At 37.4% G+C, this 21,741-nt stretch overlaps 1 protein-coding gene across 9 annotated transcripts in view; it reads left to right on the top strand.

Moving 5' to 3' along the window:
- LOC120954745 (muscle calcium channel subunit alpha-1-like) overlaps positions 1-21,741 on the top strand; it is a 53,814-nt gene that overhangs the window by 30,808 nt on the left and 1,265 nt on the right. For 7 of the 9 annotated variants that reach the window (XM_049610038.1, XM_049610043.1, XM_049610039.1 and 4 more), the window contains 9 exons: positions 17,172-17,224; positions 17,321-17,467; positions 17,549-18,020; positions 18,095-18,196; positions 18,258-18,446; positions 18,539-19,465; positions 19,534-19,910; positions 19,980-20,023; positions 21,535-21,653. In XM_049610038.1, coding sequence (XP_049465995.1) covers positions 17,172-17,224; positions 17,321-17,467; positions 17,549-18,020; positions 18,095-18,196; positions 18,258-18,446; positions 18,539-19,465; positions 19,534-19,910; positions 19,980-20,023; positions 21,535-21,653 — 2,430 coding nt within the window. Of the gene's footprint in view, positions 1-17,171; positions 17,225-17,320; positions 17,468-17,548; positions 18,021-18,094; positions 18,197-18,257; positions 18,447-18,538; positions 19,466-19,533; positions 19,911-19,979; positions 20,024-20,600; positions 20,909-21,534; positions 21,654-21,741 lie in introns of those variants that run through there. The other 2 variants (XR_007452695.1, XR_007452694.1) reach the window with 2 other exon arrangements.

Here is a 21,741-nt window from a genome sequence, read left to right as displayed (position 1 = left end):
ATCTTCATTCAGAAGAAGAAGCAATGAAAAACAACTTTCTAAATACATTTACCTTGGGATAAGCCCCCCTGTATATTACACCCACTTTGATAGCTGCTCGAAAACTGCAATACAATCAGCTGACAGGCTGAAAGTTCAGGCCTCGGTTGGTTTGTCTTCAAATCGTTTTTATTCCTATGTCGAGTTCTTTCCGGCAAGAAATTATCGATACCCATCTCACAACAAGCAATTTTAACTACAGAGAAAATATTGAACCCTCAATAGAAAATCCTAGAAAAAAACCTTCACACATATCCTTAAATGTGTTTGTCAATCCTTGAATTCGAATATCCCTTATAGGAGATATCGACGTTGATATTGTGTTTCTGCAATGCCCGGTATACCTTGTCGATAGCTGATAAAAATCGACACCACAATTCGAAAAGGCACACAAGATAAACTTATAATTGATTTGCTTCTTCAGGCAAATTGCTCCAAGCACCGTATCATTATTGAATTGGTCTGTGTTAGACATTATGAAAAACGTGGGTTGGTGGGAGGGGGTCTCTTCAAACCCTAGGATTTGTTTTTGATTTTTGTATTTTTTTTTGAATAATAAATGAGTAATAAACGAGGATTATTATTAGTGACTTAAAAACCTTCGCAGTTTTGGCGGCCCAAAAAGATTTCTCTACTTTTTATGTGCTACAGTCTTTCCCAGAGTTACGAATAATGCGTTTAAGGAACATTCACGTAACTCGAATTTTCGCGTAGGTCGAATATTACGGTTTTAGCCAAAATATGAATGATATAAAGTGTTTAATGATTTAATGTAGTAATTTAATGTTCATTTTTACTTATTTTATACAAGTCTTGTGGAAAATTCGATTAATTATGTGTATTTAGCGATTTAACACATATAGCAAAACTGCAATTTATTTTGAGTTTAGCACTTGTTGAAGGAAATTGTACCAATTTGACAGATGAAGTGTCAAAACTAGAAATTCGCGTAACTCGAATTAATAACACAGGATCATCGCAGTAACGTTGCATTCTGTTACTGCAATGACCACAGTGTGCGTGTCACTCGATTAATGATAGTAGCATGCGATTGGCAAGTTGGAAACAAATGGCACGGTAATCAACTGTAACGCTGTAAACAGGTGCAATACCACTCTAACTCCTTACAAACCCAAATCGTTTCAAACAAATTGGAGATGGAGTTGATACAGTCAGCCGTTTTTTCGTCAGAGTTGATCGTTGGTCGTAAGTTTATAAATACATCGAAAACGCGGCCGAAACTCTTGAAATAATTACCAATTTTGGGGGCCTTCACGATTCTAGTTAGTTTTTTGTATGGAGTTTGACAGTTGGAGGCTGAAATCATGTAAACAATCCATTCAAAACCACACATAAAACTAGCCTGCGATTTTCAGTCTAGAAAATTTTAGCCTAACCGTATTAATACACGATGCGCAGTCTCAGATTGCGCATATATTCGTTTTATCAAAACATAAGTCATTTCGCGAAGCCAACCCTGAGCTATAAACGTCATTTCCATACATTTTCAGATTGCGCCAAGATTGCGCATAAATTTTCAAGATTATATGTCCGAGATATATATATTTTTTTGACAGATAAATATATCAAACCGACCCGTTTGACAGATAAATATCGTCTATTGCTACGGTAAAAGCTAGAATTAGATTCGAGTACCTGCTCGAAAACACGGGTTTGTTTACATTTATCCCAAGGTGCATTAAAGAAATCAGGTGATCGAATCTGGAATCAAAGTGTATGTAGTCCAGGTGGTCTCATAGCATGTTTTTTAAAACCAAATTTGAATATCACTTTTTGACAAAACGAGTGAAAACTTTTGCTCCAACGAGCTTTCTGGAGGCTTGACGAATACTCAAAACACTCTTACAATCTTCATTCAGAAGCAGAAGCGATAAAAATCAGCCTTCTAAATCCATACACCTAGGGATAAGCCCACCTGTATATTATACCCACTTAGATAGCTGCTCGAAAACTGCTATATAATGCAAACAGCTGACAGGCTGAAATTTCAGCCTACGAGCTTCAAACGGAAAGGGCCCCTTTGTTCGTAATTTGTAAGACATGCGTAAAAAATTAAACATTCTTCCTACGGTACATTATTCTTCCTTCTTCCTACGGTACAGTTTGTTATACTAGGTGGCAGGGGGTCAAAAATTAGCAATTTTGTGTTACGTAATTGATGGATTACGCCTTATCTTTTTTCTACAATACATAATTTGCCAATTGTACATAAAAGACAACTATACTTCTTCTATTTGGTGTAACGTTTTACGCACCGACCAATAGAAACTTTTGATACTTAGCCGAATAGGCAATCCTTGCTAAGAAGGAAAGGAAAGGTCCATTCTTCGCTTGAACCCATTACGGGCATGTTATTGAGTCGTACGAGTTCACAGCTGTACCATGGTATTGCTCCAATATTATAGGGCGGTGCTCTTCAATCTTTTTAGCATCGCCGGCTTTGAAAATACAATTGCCGCGGCCCACCTCTAATATATTAGGGCTATAGAGGGCTTAATTGTTTTCATACCGACCGCTGGATCAAACGCATTGAAAGTGTACAAAGGAAAATGACTCGTTTCGCGATGAAAAAGCTTAGATGGCCAAATGGTGACACGTTACCCTATAGGACAAGATGCTTATTGTTAGGTGAAGAATCGTTAGAGAAGCAGCGTGAAAAGGCTAAAACAATCTTTATGGCCAAACTGATAAAAGGAGAAATTGACGCACCTCGCTTATTAAGCAAAGTGAACATACACGTTCCACGCTCTAGTCCTCGTTCATCGTCCTTTTTGTATGTAGATAGGCATAACACTAATTTAGCGGCAAATGAACCGATATCAGCAATGGCACGCAGTTTTAATTTATTCTATGCAGGAGTTGATTTTCATACATCTATGTCCACCATTAGTGAAGGTCTGCGCTACATTAATCTATCATAACTTATGATATCTTGTGGGGTCACCATTGGCGGACAAGAATTATAAAATAAATAAATAAATAAATAAATAAATAAATAAATAAATAAATTGTATAGATTTAGTTAACAGTTTTCAATCAAAAAATATGCTACGATGTGGATTGTAATGAGCGTTTCTTTAAAAAATTCTAATTTTTCCCAGAACACTTCTGTTAACGCCACGGCCCACTTGTGGTCCGTGGACCACAGGTTGGAGACCAGTCCTATAGGGTACCAATTACCGCAGCAGATGATCAAATCTATACCAAGGCTAACATATACACCAAAATGCGCAATTAAAGTTGTTAACCTAGAACAAGAACTCAAAATTTGATCCAACCCGTTCATTTATTCATTTATTTCAAATAATTTGAACGCCTTGTAGGTTTGACAAATATTAAAGATTAAGCTGAAAAACTAACACTGCCTTACTCTAATTAGTGGAAGGAAAGGAGGCTTGGAGACGGGAACGGAAGGAAGGCAAAGAGCATGTAAAGTCGAGGTGGTCGGAATCAGTATTTAACTGCCAGAGGTAGTTTAGCAAGGGATCGTTATGACAGTACAAATTTCGACGAGTGGGGCGTGTGAAGTCATTTTTCTAAAGAGTAAATTCCCAAAAGTTGATAGCGGACTGCATATGGGTCGAGGAGAAAAGGGCCGAATTATGCGCCGAATAGCTACTCTAGTGAAGAGCTTCTGTACACTTTCAAGCATCTAATACTGGAAAGACTCCATATAATGCTGGCATATTCTAATTTAGGTCGAACCAGAGCCACATGCAGAGTTTTAAAACAGCGAGGATCATTGAAATTAACTTTTGAGCAGATTATTAGGCAGAGGATTTACCACCACTTTTTTGATAAATGTAAACACCACCTCGTATTGCTGGTCTCGTAGTACAGTCGTCAACTCGTACGACTTAACAACATGCCCGTCATGGGTTCAATCCCCAAATAGACCGCGCCGCCATACGTAGGACTGACTATCCTGCTATGGGGGGGAATCAATTAGTCACTGAAAGCCAAGCCCACAAGTGGGTACAGGCAGGCCTAGATCGACATCGGTTGTTGAGCCAAAGAAGAAGAAGAAGAAACACCACCTCAGTTTTCGAGCAGGTACTCGAATCTAATTCTAGCTTTGAGGTTAGAATACAGGGTTTTCGAGGATTATATAGACATGTTCAGCGAGTTGTAGATTCGTTCAGGCATTTAGCGCGTGGCCACGGAGCTGAAAAAATGTTGAAATTTTTTTCAACTTTGTCAAAATTGCTTGTCAACTGCAAAAAAGAGCTTTTCTCGTGGCCGCACCAAAAACATACACAAGAGCGAAAAAAAGCTCCAACATCTGAATATCATCGATATTTTGTTTAAGAAGTACTAAATAGGTACATACATCAATTAGAATCATGCATTTTAGCATTATTATCATAACAATGGGTCACAACTGCGCCAAATAGCTGTTTGTTTACGCTTTTTCACGAACGTCAATTTTTGTCAACTTTTGTCAACTTTTTTTTTCCTGGCTGCTCCAGGTCACAAAATTTTGACAAAAGCTCAAAAAAGTGACAAAAGCTCACATTTTGAAAAATTTGTCAGCATTTTGTCACTCCCGTGGCTTTTCGTTTATATAATAGACTCTTTCAGCGAGATATAGAATTGTTTGGAAGTAAGCGTTGACATGTTCAGCGATTCTGTAGAGCTGTCATTTGATATGTTTACACCCTGTGCCGCAACGTTTAATTTTTCATTCTTAAATATCTTAAAAGTAGAAAATAATCATTCCCCAAGCTGTTTAATACATAAATAAGTTGAAAAAAGCTTATTTTTTTCGAAAACCGTTTGTTTACCTCATGATGAGAATGATGCAAGTCCAAGGGGTACAAAAGTGACAGCTCTACAGTATAACCGAAAATGTCAACGCCTACTTCCGAACAATTCTATATCTATTCTATAAAAACGTCAAAAACGCGAACGCCGTCGGCTGCACTTATCTTCAGCTCCCCTTTCGCCAAGTGTTTTACCCCAGTTACAACTCGCGAAGCTCTTTCACTGTTGGCTGCGCTGCAGCTACTTGAGCGATTGTCTCAATTTGCGAGAGTTTAACGCGTTTTGCGAGCCTGTTCATTGTGTTTTCATCGCCTGAAAAGTTAGGCTGCTGTGGATCTTCGCATCAGCGCCATTATCAGTTTTCTGACGACACCTTCACACCACCACACGAGCAGTCATAGCCCCATCGCACACAGCACAGGATGAGCTGCATAGCCTGCACTAACACTATCAACGGCGAGGCCGTTCCCTGTAGTGGCACTTGTGGTGGTCTTTACCATCCTACCTGTATAGGCCTCAGTAAAGGCTCTATAATGGACCTAAAGTGCAATCCTCAACTAAAGTGGTATTGCAAAGGTTGTGCTGTCATTCCTTATTTGCAGCACCTAAAATCTACGCTTGTGGGAGAGCTTAGAGATCTCCTACGCAACGATATCAACAACGCAATTTCCAGCCTTAAACAGGATATTGGTCGTGATGTATGCCCACCTAGGCCGGTTAATGACACTCACATATCCGACGACGGCAATTATCCACCGTTAGCACCAACACAGATCAACACCGGTGCAAGCACCAACACAAACGTCACGGGACCAAAACAATCGCAACCCCCGCTATTACATGGCACTGGTAGTTCGTCAAACAATGATCACGCTATCAAAACGGTTACTGTTTCCGAACCTCGCTTCTGGATCTACTTCGCACACATCAGCCCTGACGTCACAGCGGACAACTTCACCACCTTTGTAAAATCTCGTCTAAACACCAGCGACGTCATGGTTATCCGATTGGTAAAGCAAGGGGCAGACGAATCGCGACTTACCTTTGTATCTTTCAAGGTCGGGGTCCCCCTGTCACTGAAAGCCAAAGCTCTATCGCCCTGCTCTTGGCCCCCTCACCTCGCATTCCGCGAATTTTTGGACTACAATGCTCGCCGGGATTTTCTTCAACCACCGCTGCCGCCATCCCGGCCCAGGCAATCAACAGATGCGACCCAAGTACACGAATCACTTCCGTCTTTCCGCACCGATTCAGCACCGCCAACTTCGCCCCTGTTGACGAACCAGCAGCGACAACTGCGCAGTCAAACAGCTCCTCTACGCCAATAACCCCTCTCCATCATGCCGCTGAGCGCTTCGAAATTTTACCTTCGGTCGCTTCACCTATTGCGGTTGTTGCCCCGCTACCCTTACACGCATCATTCCCGCATCCTATCGATGATCTACGGTTCTACTACCAAAAAATCCGTGGCTTAAGGACCAAGCTAGACGATCTCAGACTCGCTTCAGCTGATACAGAATACCATGTACTCATTCTCACCGAAACATGGCTCTCAGAGAACATTCCCTCATCTCTTGCATTTGATAACAACTTCGTTGTATACCGATGCGATCGCAATTCTCGCAACAGCTCACGCTCTCGCGGCGGGGGCACTCTCATCGCTGTCTCCCGAAAGCTCGCAGCCTGTGAGATTTCTCCTGCTTCCGATTCGCTCGAGCAGTGCTGGATACGTTTAAAACTCCCATCCTGCTCTCTCTTCATCGGATCTATCTATCTGCCGCCTACTCTCAGCGCCAATGCCAACACGCTTAACGCGTTAGATGCATCGATCGACGAAATCATCTCGCGCATGAAGAAAAATGATCGCTTACTGCTGTTCGGTGATTTCAACATTCCATCTATTACCTGGCACGCGTCCCCGGACCCAGCTCCCGCCTTCTTGCCGCTCCTAGTTCCTGCCTCATCAGCTCATTCTTCAAGTTTATTCATCGATATCGTGCGTTACCACAGCCTTAGTCAGCTTAGTAGTGTAAGTAATTTCAGACAGGTTCAGCTTGATCTAATTTTTACTTTCCCTAAAAATCAGTCTATTGCAACGTCTACATGTGCATACGTCTCGCAAGCTCCAGTTCCCATCCTACAGATAGACCCTCACCACCCCCCGCTGGAACTGTCTCTTAGAATCACAGGGTCACTTACCCCCAGTAATCGTTCTCAGCATAGCTCTTCTCGTTTAATCACCGCTCCCTCGCTCGATTTTAGAAAAACGGATTTTAACCTATTAAATTCTTCTCTTTCTAATATAGATTGGTCACAACTTTACTCTTGTAAAAATGTAAATGTGGCTGTTTCTACTTTCACATCCCTCTTTTTATCCACACTACCGCAATGTTGTCCCAAGCGCAATCCCCCTCGTTCCCCTCCCTGGTCTGATGCTACCTTAAAGTCCCTGAAGCGTGACAAATCCCGCTACCAACGTGCATACTGGAATACCCGTTCTGTTAACGCTCTTAGAACTTACAAATATGCAGCTGCCGCATATCGACTTTATAACCGCACTCGATACAATGGTTATATTCTTATCCTTCAGACGCGCCTCCGCTGGTACCCCCGTGCCTTCTGGAAATTTATGAATGCTCGACGCAAAGGCAGCTCTCTCCCGAGCACTATGCATTTAGAGTCCGTATACGCCTCATCGCCGGAGGATATTTGCTCGCTTTTTCGCAACCATTTCTCGAATATTTTTAGCCCTTCATCGCAAATACCCAATACCGCATCTCAATGTTTTTCGTATACCCCCCAAGATGTGATTGATGTGTCCTGCTCTGGCTTCGATGAACATTCTGTTTCAGAAGCTCTTTCAAAACTAAAACCTTCTTTCTCTGCAGGCCCTGACGGTATTCCTCCCTCACTTTTGAAAAAAACTGTTGAGGTTATAGCCCCCCTTTTGTCATTCATTTTCAATCTATCCCTGCGCCTCTGCTTCTTCCCTTCCTCATGGAAATCGGGCTGGCTCTATCCCATCTTCAAGAAAGGTAATTCCGCTGACGTGTCAAACTACCGTGGCATTGTTCTGCTACCGGCTTGTAGCAAAGTTTTCGAAATTGCAGTTCACTCCGTAATTTCTTTCCAGGTAAAAAGCTGGATCAGCGTGAACCAACATGGGTTCATGCCAAACCGCTCGACGGTCACGAATTTAATGCAATTCACGTCTCACGTCATACCCTCGCTTGATTCTGGTTTGCAAGTAGACACGATCTACACAGATTTCAAGGCCACCTTTGATACCGTTCCCCACCACCTTCTCCTGTTAAAACTAAAAAAACTTGGTTTTTCTAATATGTTAATTGACTGGCTTTATTCTTTTTTAAACAGCAGGTCCATTCGTGTAAAAACCAACACTACTTTTTCTTCGTCCTTTTGTCCCTCCTCTGGAGTACCACAGGGCTGCGTCTTGAGCCCTCTCTTATTCGTACTTTTTGTAAGTGATGTTCATGAAATTCTCCCGTCCGAAGGTCATTTACTGTATGCTGATGATTTAAAAATATATTTAACTATCAGAACGCACAGCGACTGCCTTCGGCTCCAGGAGTTTCTGAACTCATTCTCTTTATGGTGCTCCTACAACCAGCTAAGTCTTTGCCCTGAAAAATGCTCTGTAATATCCTTCTGTCATAACCGCAACCCTATCCATTACGAATATTCGCTCTCCAATTCTGTGCTGTCTCGAACCTCCCTTATACGTGATCTTGGCGTCCTTTGGGATGATAAATTTTCACTAAACGAACATTTAGAGTCGGTGGTCGCAAGTGCTTCTAGAACGCTGGGGCTTATATATAGACTCACCAAAGATTTTCGTGATCCACTTTGCCTCTCACTATTGTATTGTCCACGCCAAGTCACTCTATTGTTCTTTAGTTAGATTTACATTGGAATACGCTTCAGTGGTCGTTGGTCCAGTCCGTTCTGGATGGATCTCAAGATTTGAAAAGGTTCAAAAGCGTTTCACTAGGTTCGCTTTTCGACGAATGGCTGGCCCCAATGCCGCTATGCCCAGCTACGAATCTCGCTGCAATTTGCTAGGTCTGGAATCCCTGGAAGTAAGACGCTCCCAAGCGCGCGTCCTTTTCATCGGACGCATGCTCAATGGGCTTATTGATGCTCCCACTCTCCTCGAGCAGATTGGATTGTACGCACCCTCCAGAAATTTAAGGGCACGTAGCGCACTAAATATGGTTTCTCGTCACACCACATTTGGTTCCAACGAACCTCTTCTCCTGTGTGTTCGCGCTTTCAATACTAGCACAGATCCTCCCCACCCCCGTTTATAATCCTTTATAATCCTTTTCCCTGATACTCTTACTTATCCTCTTTATTTTATCATCCTCTTTTTTCCGACTATCATATCTAATCTTATTTACTCTTCTTTCTTATGTTTGTATTTTAATCCAATATCTGATTTCATGTGCTCAAAAGTTCGCTTTAGCATTAGGAATTAAGATGGGTTAAGTTAGGAATTAGTTAGATTTAGGAATTGTGAAACCATCAGGCTGACAATTTGAAGAAACTTGAAATATGAAATATGAAATATGAAATATCTCGCTGAAAGAGTCTATTATATGCCTGAACGAATCAACAACTCGCTGAACATGTCTATATAATCCTCGAAACTCCTGTAATCTAGACTGAAAATTGCAGGCTAGTTTTATGTGTGGTTTTGTATGGAGTGTTTACATGATTTCAGCCTCCAACTGTCAAACTCCATACAAAAACTGACTAGAATCGTGAAAGGCCCCATGAACAGAAAATGTTAGTCGGTCGTCAATCAGTAACCCAAGGTCACGAACTAAATTAACACGATTCATCTGCGTACCCATAGCAAAATAATTATGTATAAATGTACTACGAGCATGCAAAAAGGTCACCACAGAGCATTTTTCTGGACAAACATTTAAATAGTGGGATGAACACCTGCGGCAAAAGGAGTCAATAAAAAGCTGAAGGGTAAGGCCATCCCGCTCAGCGGCGATTGGCAGAAAGATTTTTAAATCGTCTGCAAAGAGGAGATGACCATCGACAGGAAGGATTGAACAGATATCATTTATGAACAAAAGAAAAAGGAGGGGACTAAGGACACTACCTTAGGGTACGCTAGAGGAGCAAAAAAGGTTATCAGATAACGCGTTGCCTATTTTGACACGGTACGAGTGGTTTGAAAGGTAAGACTGAAACCATTCCATGAGAGTAAATGAGAATCCAAGTTTGTTAAGCTTGGCCAAAAGTAGAGAATTTGAGACACGAATAAAAGCTGCTTTCAGATCTAAGTAGACAACGTCAACTTGAATACCATTATTCAGGCATTGAAAAATAGAGGAAACAAAGGTCATAAGATTGGAACTTGTTGAACGTCCAGTCATAAAGCCATGCTGCTGAAGACTTATTCAAGACCGGCAGGCATTGGATATTGCCGGATGTAAAACCGATTCGAATGCCTTTGCACATGCACATTACAGGGCGATGCCACGATAATTATTAATGTTATGAACTGTTTTCTTTTGCACTTATTACTTTATTTACACATATTAGAACTTTAACATTATAAATAATATACACGAAATACAAACACGTTAAAACGTAGGCCGCGCGCCAGCCGCACCGAGCGCTCCTGCTCGATCGGCCTTCGTATACACTCTGCCTGTGTGGCGCTCGGCACACACTAAGCCTTGCGCGCTTAGTGTGTGCGACAGTGTGCGTGTACACACTGTCGTCCCTGTGGACGTTGACCGGTGGCAGCGCAACTGCCACGGTAAGTCCAGCGGTCGGCACGCGCGGCTGCCCACAACAATTAACATTGGCGTGATTTTCCTTTTTATGGATGGGAAAAAGCCAGCAAGATTTCCATAAGGTGGGGAAAGTTTTAGAATAAATGAAAGCTGGTAGATTTTAGTTAGGAATGGAGCTAATGTAAAATTACAATTGATAAGAACACTGGCTAAAATACCATCTGGACCTGGGCGCAGCCAGATCAATCATTCGTTCTTTATGTTAAGATATATAAATTAAAATCATGTTTTGAATTTATGTTAAAGTGAATTAAATAAACCAAAATAACTAAATGAGATAAAAAGCTACTGTCAAATTTATGGCAACCTCACATGAAATTAGAACAAGAAGCCATTTCTAAAGTTTTTTTTTTAAATATTTGCTTTAAACGACATTAATCATATTATCAAATGTGTCTAAAATTATAAATGCTAATTTTTGTTTCTGTCTTACTCGACTACATCCTCGTGATGAGTTTAATCCGAATATGGACCATGACCCAATACTTAGGACTGACTATCCTACTATGGGCAAAATCATTAAATCACTGAAAGCCAAGTCGCAGTAGTGGTAAAGGCAGGCCTTGACCGACAACGGTTGTAGTGCCAAAGAAGAATAAGAAGAGTTTTTGGTTCTGAATTATATTTCATTAATTTATTTGAAATTCATCACATGAAGGGATGTTTTGCATCTAAAATACACGATTTTAAATATATGGCCATAATAGGAACCCTGTTAAGACCATAAAAGAAACACTGTGCCATAATTGGTACATTTTCAAGCAGTTATTAGATTTTTCAGGGATTATTGATTAAAACCAAGCAAATTAAAATATATGTGCAGGATTTACACTTTTCAGGCTCCCAAAATCCATATAGAAACACATTGTTGTGTAAAAAACGAATTTATTCGCCTTCCTGGGAATTGTTGACAAAGTATGTCCATAATTGGTACATTTATCCTATTCCGGATGATGTAATTAACGCATATTGATATTTTTATCATCACAAACTCACGCAGTAAAATTGAAACTATTAAAATCATATTTGAACAGTTTGGCTATGAAGCAGGAGCTAAAGTAAATTGGAACAAAACAGCCGCAATGGATAACGGAAAATGTTTTGAATTCTCAATAATGCACATACCATGGCTCCATACAGAAGAAATAATCCAATTTCTTTGAATCACGATTACAAACTCCTTGAGACTAATGGTTCACTTAAACTGGGAAGCCATAAAAAATGCACAGATCCTTATGATACATTGAGATAGAGGCATAAACTTAAAAAAAATATCATTCTATGTAACACATTTTTTATATTAATGCTATGGTATGTGGGCTCAATTCTAACAATAAGCTCATACCATTTAGGCAAAACATTGAAGCTAATAGGAAACTTCAAGAGAACTCTTAACCAATTTAGGATAAGTCTAAATCAACTTGCGTTGCCAAAAATACGAGGATGTTTAAATCTAATTATTATTATTATTATTATTAAATCCCATGTATAAAAACAATAGTAACTGAAATTGCATATGTTCCAACGACATACAGGAACAACTTTTACTTACAAACAGCGTAACATCTATATAAAATAAATCTGCTATCAATAGAAATCCCCCGCATAATGCAAAAATATCAAAATTTATAATGGAAGAGCATATGGAAAAACGCTAACAATTCTAAAATGAACTCACAGGAACGAAGTTTATATTATGAACTCATAAACAAAAACAAAAAATATAGAGAAAAATTATTCGAATGGAAAATGGTAGCTTCACCGAATTGCTAAATCTGTGAGAAAATAGAAACCCTTATATTGCATTATAAATTATAGTATGTATACAATGTTACACGAATTTTTAAAGAAAACCCACTTAATACGTACAAAATATGAAGATATGGTGCGAACTAAGCAATTTCGCACAAAGTAAAAAAATTGTAATAATGAAGTAATTTATTAATTACGTTCGTCTAGTTCTGAATGAAAAAGGAAAAATGGATATACACGGGACGAGTACCGGCTTCGAACGACGAAATCCGTTCGACGCTCATGAGAGAATGAGAACCATGAGATACAACTGTCAAGCACTTAAAGACGATTATATCTACGATTCAAGGATGGTTAAATTTTGAATTTTGATTTTTTTTGCCATTGGTATTGGATTTCATTCGTTACATCTATATTGGACGATTTGTTATCAATTATAAGGCAGCTTTACTCACTTTCTTGAAATTTTAATTTAAAATAATTCAAATTTAGGAGAGACGACAGGATTGGATTTACTTTATAAAAATGTATAAAAATACTGATTGATTTTATTTAAAAGAGTTATAAGCGTTATTTACATGGTGAAAATGTGATATTTTGAAAATGATGAAAAATGATATTTTTCTATAAAATTTGATAAATACTTTTATACTAAACTTATATACATCATATATCATATATCATATCATATATATCATGTCATATGTATATATATATATATATATATATATATATATATATATATATATATATATATATTTATATATGTGTATATATGTATATATATATATATATATATATATATATATATATATATATATATATATATATATATATATATATATATATATATATGTATATTATGTATAATATATGTTATATATATTATATATATTATATATATATCTAAATATATGTAATGTTCTTATTTAACTATATTATTATAGATTTTGGTATGTATATTTATATTCCGATATATTTTATGTTTTTTATATACATTTTCAAAACTGATCAAAAAAATTTTTTATTGGCCACAAAACATTTTCAAAATGTTACATATCTCTAAGTTCAATTCACTTCAATCAATTAAAACAAAATTTAAAGCAAAAAGTTTTATTGAACAACATTCGTTCCAAATCCGCAGCGCAAAACCTCGCGGATTTCTCCCCATACAAACGGGAACGTTCGACCCCGGCAGGTAGATGCTCATTCTTTCATGCGCTTCTTACGGTCTCTCAATGGTACGTTATTTTAAAACTGAGCGCCAAGTGAGCGCCTTCTGACAACCGCGGCGAACGGATTTCGTCGTTCGAAGCCCATACTCGCCCCGATTATCCGATATACGCTATCATTTAAAAAAATATCTCCACAGAGTTATGAATTAATGTTTTTTGGTAAAAAGATTTACTTTTCCACAAATTTAATGCAAAATGCTTTAAGAACATTAGGGAAATCCAAAAAAGAGCATAAAATATTTCAAAGAATTAAAATAAGTGCAAAAAAACACATGGAGCTGTCAAATTTAGAGGAATCGCGTACTGCGAATTCGCGTATATCGAGTATGGCCGTGGGGCCACGGGGCTTTCTCAAGCTGAGAAAACGTTCTCAAGCACTCATTTAAGTTTCTCAAGCACTCAAAACTTGTTCTCAGACTCAAGCCCGTGGCCGTCGACAGTTTTTCTCACTCTGAGAAACTGATATAGACACTCAAGCTTTATTTAGAGCTTTAAATAGAAAAACAGTTTTTAATCCCATTTTTTTTTTAACGTTTTCAATTATAAACATTGAATACATTTTCCAAAGTGATTTCCGATCAACAAATAGCGCAATTCTCCATATTTCAGTTAGCCGATCGCTGCATCGTCAACTTTCTCAAAGATTCTCAAAGATTCTCAAAACCGATTTTGTTCCGATTCGACAAACGCTGAGAACGAGGTTTTCTCAAAAGCACTCATGAGTGCTTGAGAAAATGAGCGTTGAGAATCCCCATGGCCCCGCGGCCTATCGCGTACTGCGGATACAGGTGTCCCCCGAGATACGACTGTAATTGGTACCGGAAAAATGTCCCAAAGCAAGGTGTAAGTCGAAAAAGTCGTATGTCGAATATCTATGAATACAAAGTTTATTACCGAAGTTGAAGAGTCGGAATCTATGATATTGTGCATTTTATTTAAAATAATGTTCGATAATGTAATAATTATATTCCAAAAGCCGTACACAACATAGATATCAAAGATCGGGTAGTTTTAGAATCTTTCGAAATGTATGTTTAACGGTCATCAGCCCAGAAATTCAAAAAAATACTTAAATTTCTAGTCAATGACAACTTTTAGCTGTCAAAATCAAAATCGTCGTACCGGCGAATCGTCGTAACTCGAGGGGGTCGTAACTCGGGGCACGCCTGTATTTGCTGTAGACCTAGAAACTTAAGGCCGCGGGGCCATGGGGATTCTCAGCGCTCATTTTCTCAAGCACTCATGAGTGCTTTTGAGAAATCCTCGTTCTCAGCGTTTGTCGAATCGGAACAAAATCGGTTTTGAGAATCTTTGAGAATCTTTGAGAAAGTTAACGAGGCAGCGATTGGCTATCTGAAATATGAGCAATTGTGCTATTTGTTTTCCGGTAATCACTTTGGAAAATGTATTCAATGTTTATAATTGAAAAAAATTTAAAAAAATATGCGATCAAAAACATATTTCCTATTTAAAACTACAACTAAAGCTTGATTGGCAATATCAGTTTCTCAGAGTGAGAAAAACTGACGACGGCCACGGGCTCGCGTCTGAGAACAAGTTTTGAGTGCTTGAGAAAATTAAATGAGTGCTTGAGAACGTTTTCTCAGCTTGAGAAAGCCCCGTGGCCCCGCGGCCTAAAGTTATTATTTGATGTTTAAGGATGTTTTTATTTCTTTAGGATAAATAAAGAGGAATTAGTTTAGAACTGTTAAATTATAAAAAAAAACCTGAAATATATTGTTTAAAAAAAAAAACAAATGAACGAGGAGAAAATATAGCTGTGCGATTATTAAGCAATACAGCCTATTTGAACCGTTGCTCCTGAATTGTAAAAAAAAAACACTGTGCGATTATTATTTTTGTATTTGTAGGTGTAGTATTATTTTGTATGACTCTTGAAGTGCCCATTTGGTATTATGGAGACTATTAATAAGGCGCCCCCAAGACCCGGCGCCCATGGCGATCGCAAACCTTGCCAATACCAAGCTACTGATCTACCTGATCTGATACCCGATCTTGAATATCTATGTTGTGTACGGCTTTTGGAATATAATTATTACATTATTGAACATTATTTTAAATAAAATGCACAATATCATAGATTCCAACTCTTCAACTTCGGTTATAAACTTTATATTCATAGATATTCGACATACGATTGGGGGTGTGTGTTTTTATTGAGTGTTGATAAGATTTCAGCCGCCAACTGTCAAACTTCATATAAAAAAGCTGGATAGTATCGTAGAACCCTTCAATAATGATTATGCTAATTTAAAAAAAACACACACACACAAGGATATGATAAAGCATTTGGCACAAATCATACATTTTTTGTTTTTTTCTATCTACTCTGAAAAAAAAAGACTATTCGAAAAAGACTGTCCGTAGAGTGATGGTAGGTGGTGTAGTAATATTTATGTATGTACGTTGGTGTTTAACACTGTTCGCTCACGATGGCTTTTTCAAAAGTCGATAGCATTTATTCAACATTTATTTTCTGGGTTTAAAACTGAAGTACGAAAAATGAGCTCTACGTTTAAATACACGATAATGCCACAGTGCTCGGTGTAAAATTTAATATAAAAATACCAACTATTTATTTTATATATTACCGGTGCAACACAGTTTAGGAGTTTAAGAAAAAGAAGGATTTCTCCTATTAAAGAAGGATTAATTATTATTGCAGTACTCCAATGTTTGCAAACATTTTTTCCATAAATTAAGATGAAACATTTTTTTGCATTTGCTATCATTACAACAGATGTGGATAAACTTCTGTAAGTATTTCAACAAGGGATTTTCTTAAAACTTAACAACCAAGCAAATCATTTAATAATTAGAAATTCAGAGTCATAAAACTTTGTTTTGCTATAGAAAATTAGGAAATACTCGTAAGTGTTGTTAAAATATGGCGACTACATTCACGTACATCTAATCCTAATGAATGTGTCTAATTCATAAAACCTCAAGAAAAATATTATAAGATCCGTAATCAAAAATGAACAAGAACTTTGTAATCGTGTATGAGAATAATTTTAATTAAAAATGAATATTTTATCAACTGATCAACTGATGTAATAAGAGCATGGTTCGTTTATGTTAACAAATATGGCCTTGTAGCTAGCTTTTTTGCTTTATGTTTGATATGTAATAATATCACATGAGTGTGCTAATAATTGTTTGGTTGATAGCGTATTTACTGTTTTTGTATGTGATGTGGCATGTTTGAATCTAGCAGTATATGAGTTTGAGTAGACTAGCTGTAGTTATTAAGCTTCCTTACTTACAAAGTTGTGTTTCATTATGATATGTGTGTTCTTTATCAAATTTATTAGCGTTCCTCAATTTGTATAGAAGAGCTGCAAAATTTTATAAATAACATTAAATAAAAACACCTTCATAGTAATAATTATTATACTATTTGTTGTCGAGTAGGTGTGTACCCAACATATTTTTAGTGGAATACGAAGTAAATACAAAAATATGTATATACTAACATTTATTTATTTCAATTTAGGGCAAATTCTTTTCATGCTCTGATGGTTCTAAAATGCAGGAATCAGAATGCCAGTAAGTATTGAAATGTAGTTAAATGTATTGACTAGGGCGATGAAAAGTGTGGATATTGAAATTAGATTTATGAAGATAAAATTATTCTTATTTCAGTGGTACGTACTTGGTATATGAAGATGGCAACGTAGATAAACCAGTTTCAAAAGAACGATACTGGTCAAGAAACCGCTTTCATTTTGACGACGTTTCGAAAGCTATGTTAACTCTTTTTACTGTATCTACTTTTGAAGGCTGGCCTGGGTTAGTATAAATATGTATAAACATATGTACATATACATTTACATATACATTGTAAATAACTTTTTTTCCTCTGATGTTCAGGTTGCTTTATGTATCGATTGACTCTCACGAAGAAGATTCCGGACCAATACACAATTTCCGCCCAATCGTTGCGGCGTATTACATCATATATATAATCATAATTGCATTTTTCATGGTAAACATCTTTGTCGGTTTCGTTATCGTTACATTCCAAAACGAAGGCGAACAGGAGTATAAAAACTGCGATCTAGATAAAAACCAGCGGAATTGTATAGAGTTTGCACTGAAAGCAAAACCAATACGTCGGTACATACCCAAGCACAGGATACAGTACAAAGTGTGGTGGTTCGTGACATCACAACCATTTGAGTACATGATTTTTGTACTTATCATGATAAACACGATTACCCTTTCGATGAAGTTTTACCGCCAACCAGAAATTTATACAGAAGTACTCGATTTGTTGAATCTCATCTTTACGGCAGTGTTCGCATTGGAATTCGTTTTCAAGTTAGCAGCATTCAGATTCAAAGTAAATAAATCGAAATGATTTTTGTTACTAACGCACGTAATTAAAATAAATTGTGTTTGCTTCATTTATTTTAGAACTATTTTGGCGATGCATGGAACGTATTCGATTTTATAATTGTACTTGGAAGCTTCATCGACATTGTATACTCAGAAGTTAACATTAGCAAAGGAATGAAGGTACCTTGGTAAACATTTTAAAAATCTATTTAATATATGAAATAATTTCTTCACAATGTAGGGTGGTTCTAGCATTATCTCGATCAATTTCTTCCGACTATTTCGAGTGATGCGGTTAGTTAAACTTCTTGCCAGAGGCGAAGGAATTCGTACATTATTGTGGACATTTATCAAATCTTTTCAAGCACTGCCATATGTTGCATTATTGATTGTAATGTTGTTTTTTATCTACGCTGTAATTGGAATGCAGGTAAATTAGACAAATCATAAGTCCCTCACGTTTGAATAGTGCATAAAAGAGTAATGAATACTAATTTTAATTTGTCTCGGTAACAATTCTAGGTATTCGGCAAAATAGCAATGGATGATGAAACATCAATACATCGAAACAACAATTTCCAAACCTTTCCACAAGCAGTGTTGGTTTTGTTCCGATCAGCGACAGGAGAGGCTTGGCAGGACATCATGCTTGATTGTTCATCGCGTCCGGGAGAGGTAAACTGCGATGCTAAGTCCGACGATGCTGGTTCTCCAGAAGGATGCGGCTCAAACATAGCTTTCCCTTACTTTATATCCTTTTACGTACTGTGTTCATTCCTCATCATAAATTTATTCGTGGCCGTTATCATGGATAACTTTGATTATTTGACGCGAGACTGGTCTATTCTTGGACCCCATCATCTGGATGAGTTTGTGCGCCTGTGGAGCGAGTACGATCCTGACGCGAAGGGTCGTATCAAGCATCTGGACGTAGTGACTCTGCTACGAAAAATCTCACCACCGCTTGGATTTGGCAAGTTGTGTCCACACCGGGTAGCCTGTAAGCGTCTAGTCTCGATGAACATGCCGCTAAACAGTGACGGCACGGTGTTGTTCAATGCGACACTGTTTGCAGTGGTGCGCACCTCACTGAAAATCAAAACAGAGGGCAATATCGACGATGCAAACGCAGAATTGCGGAACACAATCAAACAAATATGGAAACGAACTAATCCGAAACTTTTAGACCAAGTCGTTCCTCCGCCTGGAGTAGATGATGAAGTTACAGTGGGCAAATTTTACGCAACATTTTTAATACAAGATTACTTTAGGCGGTTTAAGAAGCGCAAAGAAAATGATAGCAAACTCAACAGCGATCAAAATAAACGACGTACTATGACGCTTCAGGCCGGACTGCGGACACTACACGAAGCCGGTCCGGAACTCAAGCGAGCCATTTCAGGCAATCTGGAAGAAATCGGCGATGATAATCCAGAGCCATCTCATCGGGTAAGGAGTGAATTTTATCATAACTGAAATAGTTTCTTAAACGTAATTCATATGTTTTCTTTTAAAAGCGAAATCACACTCTATTTGGTAATGTTTGGTCGTCAATTCGACGTCCGGGTCCTTTTGGATCAAAACAAAAGTGGAATTCAAATAATAACAAAATGTCTGCCACTTCCATGGCCGCATCTGCGGCAATGCATACGGTTTTATCTGGCCCAAATGACGGGTCAAGCCAAACAGAAATGAAGCCAAAGCAAAACTGTGTTAACAGTTCTAATACCTACAATCATGTAGCTGAAAGCATTCTTCATGCCGTGCACGACGAACCGATAGGACGAAATTACGGTAACGGCTTGAATATAGGAAATGCGGGACATACGGGTGAAATTCCACTTCGCCCTTTAGTTTTAGATGATTCTTCAATTTTAAAACGAGCGAATGCAAAGTGAGTTATTAGAATGAAGGCATAATGTTGTTTTCAAATATGATATTAATGTGTTCTGTTTTCTGTTAGCGCAAACATCGGATCGCACAGCAAATTGTACTCGCAAATAAATGGTAAGTTTAATATATATAATGCGATTAAAATACTTGATTTCATACGTTATACCACGATGACATATAAGAAAACGAATGTTTTTATGTTGACAATTATTACATCATAATTTAATTTATTTCATTTTAATAGTTAGTTACTAATAATTTAATAGATAGTTACTAATTTAATTGTTGCGATGCCGTGGTGGATTTATTCGACATTTTGAATGTTGCACATTGAATACATTAATTATGTATTCAAGCTAATTAGTCATAAATAGTTAAACATTTAACAGAAAACATAAACAATTGGAAAATTGAAAAATACTCAGAAATATTTGTTTTAACTACATACTGGTACAAGGGAAAGCAAACAATGTGCAGACCATTTAATTTGCAGGAATGGTAAAAACCCATATGCAAAACATTTTTAAATGTAATACGCTGTATATATCTTTGATATGCATAAAGAAAAACGCACAAAACATCAATTAAATTTAATTTCATCTAATTCCTAAAGTTAGATCAATTGCGCAATAATGACACTCATTTTTATTTGCTGCATATGCGATATTCGTATTGATCCACGTCGCTCCAGATCCTGCACAAGATTACAGCATCCACTCCAAAAGCGTGGACAGGTAACAGCATCGTCTTTTCATTGAAGGTTTACATGTACAAGCCATCATCATGTTAACAATATGGTTCAGTGAGTGCGTAATTACTAAATACGTGTAGGAAAACAAATGAAACATATTTTTCTTTTTTGGGCTTCTTGTATTTTTAAAAGCAATTTCCGCAGTCCTTCGGTTTGCTGTTGAGGAGTCGCTGGACAGTATAAAAAATTGTCAGTATATTGTCAATAAACGTTTAAAAGAGACCTCATTGTTTTGGGATCCTCTATTGGTTTGTATAAATCGATTTTCATGTCAATAGTGGATTATATTTATTCATGTCTTGTATTATATTCCCTCTAGTTATATTGGTCTTATACGAACAATTTATTTTATTATAAATGTTTTAAGTGTAAATATATTTTGATATGTAGTATAATATGAACACAATAATTTCAATTGACTGTTTTTTCTAATACATTTGATTTTTTACTGGTAAGGATGAAACCATCACATAATTCTCACAAACATCACATACGTATTGTTTTCTATGGAAGAACGGCATTTAATTGAACAGTTTTTTGCTTATAACCTGAATGAATAGTTAAATATATTACTAGCATTTGATGCATTTAAGGATGAGCCGTGCATAATATTATTCCTAAAAAAATGTATAGATTACGTTTTATAAAAAAGTAATTACTCTGGTATGCTGTACATAAGTAATAGTAAAATAAGTCGCTTTATACGTAAATATGGACTAAGTTAACCTTATATTGTTGGTAGAAGGAAACAACATTATTTGTGTTGTTCAAACTTACATTCGAAGTATTAATATTCTACCAACAAAAACATAAGATAGATTACTCAACATCATGTTTTGTTTTTGATGAATATCTTGATTATATTTAATTTCAGATAATCAAGTTGCCAATTTTGAGGAAGATCGTCTTATTCACTCAACGCCAAGCAGTCCTCAGGAAACGCATAAGCTATCGGCAGAAGTTATAGGATCGGCTGAGAGTCTCGTGGGCAGAGTAAGTATTTATGAACCCGAGCTCACTTTTAAATGTGGGGCAAGCAACAACACCTACAGCTAAAATTATTAATTCGTTACACATATTT

The sequence above is a fragment of the Anopheles coluzzii genome, chromosome 3, assembly GCF_943734685.1.
Source record: "Anopheles coluzzii chromosome 3, AcolN3, whole genome shotgun sequence".
NCBI classification, from domain to species: domain Eukaryota; kingdom Metazoa; phylum Arthropoda; class Insecta; order Diptera; family Culicidae; genus Anopheles; species Anopheles coluzzii.
This window is presented reverse-complemented; position numbering and strand designations above follow the sequence as displayed.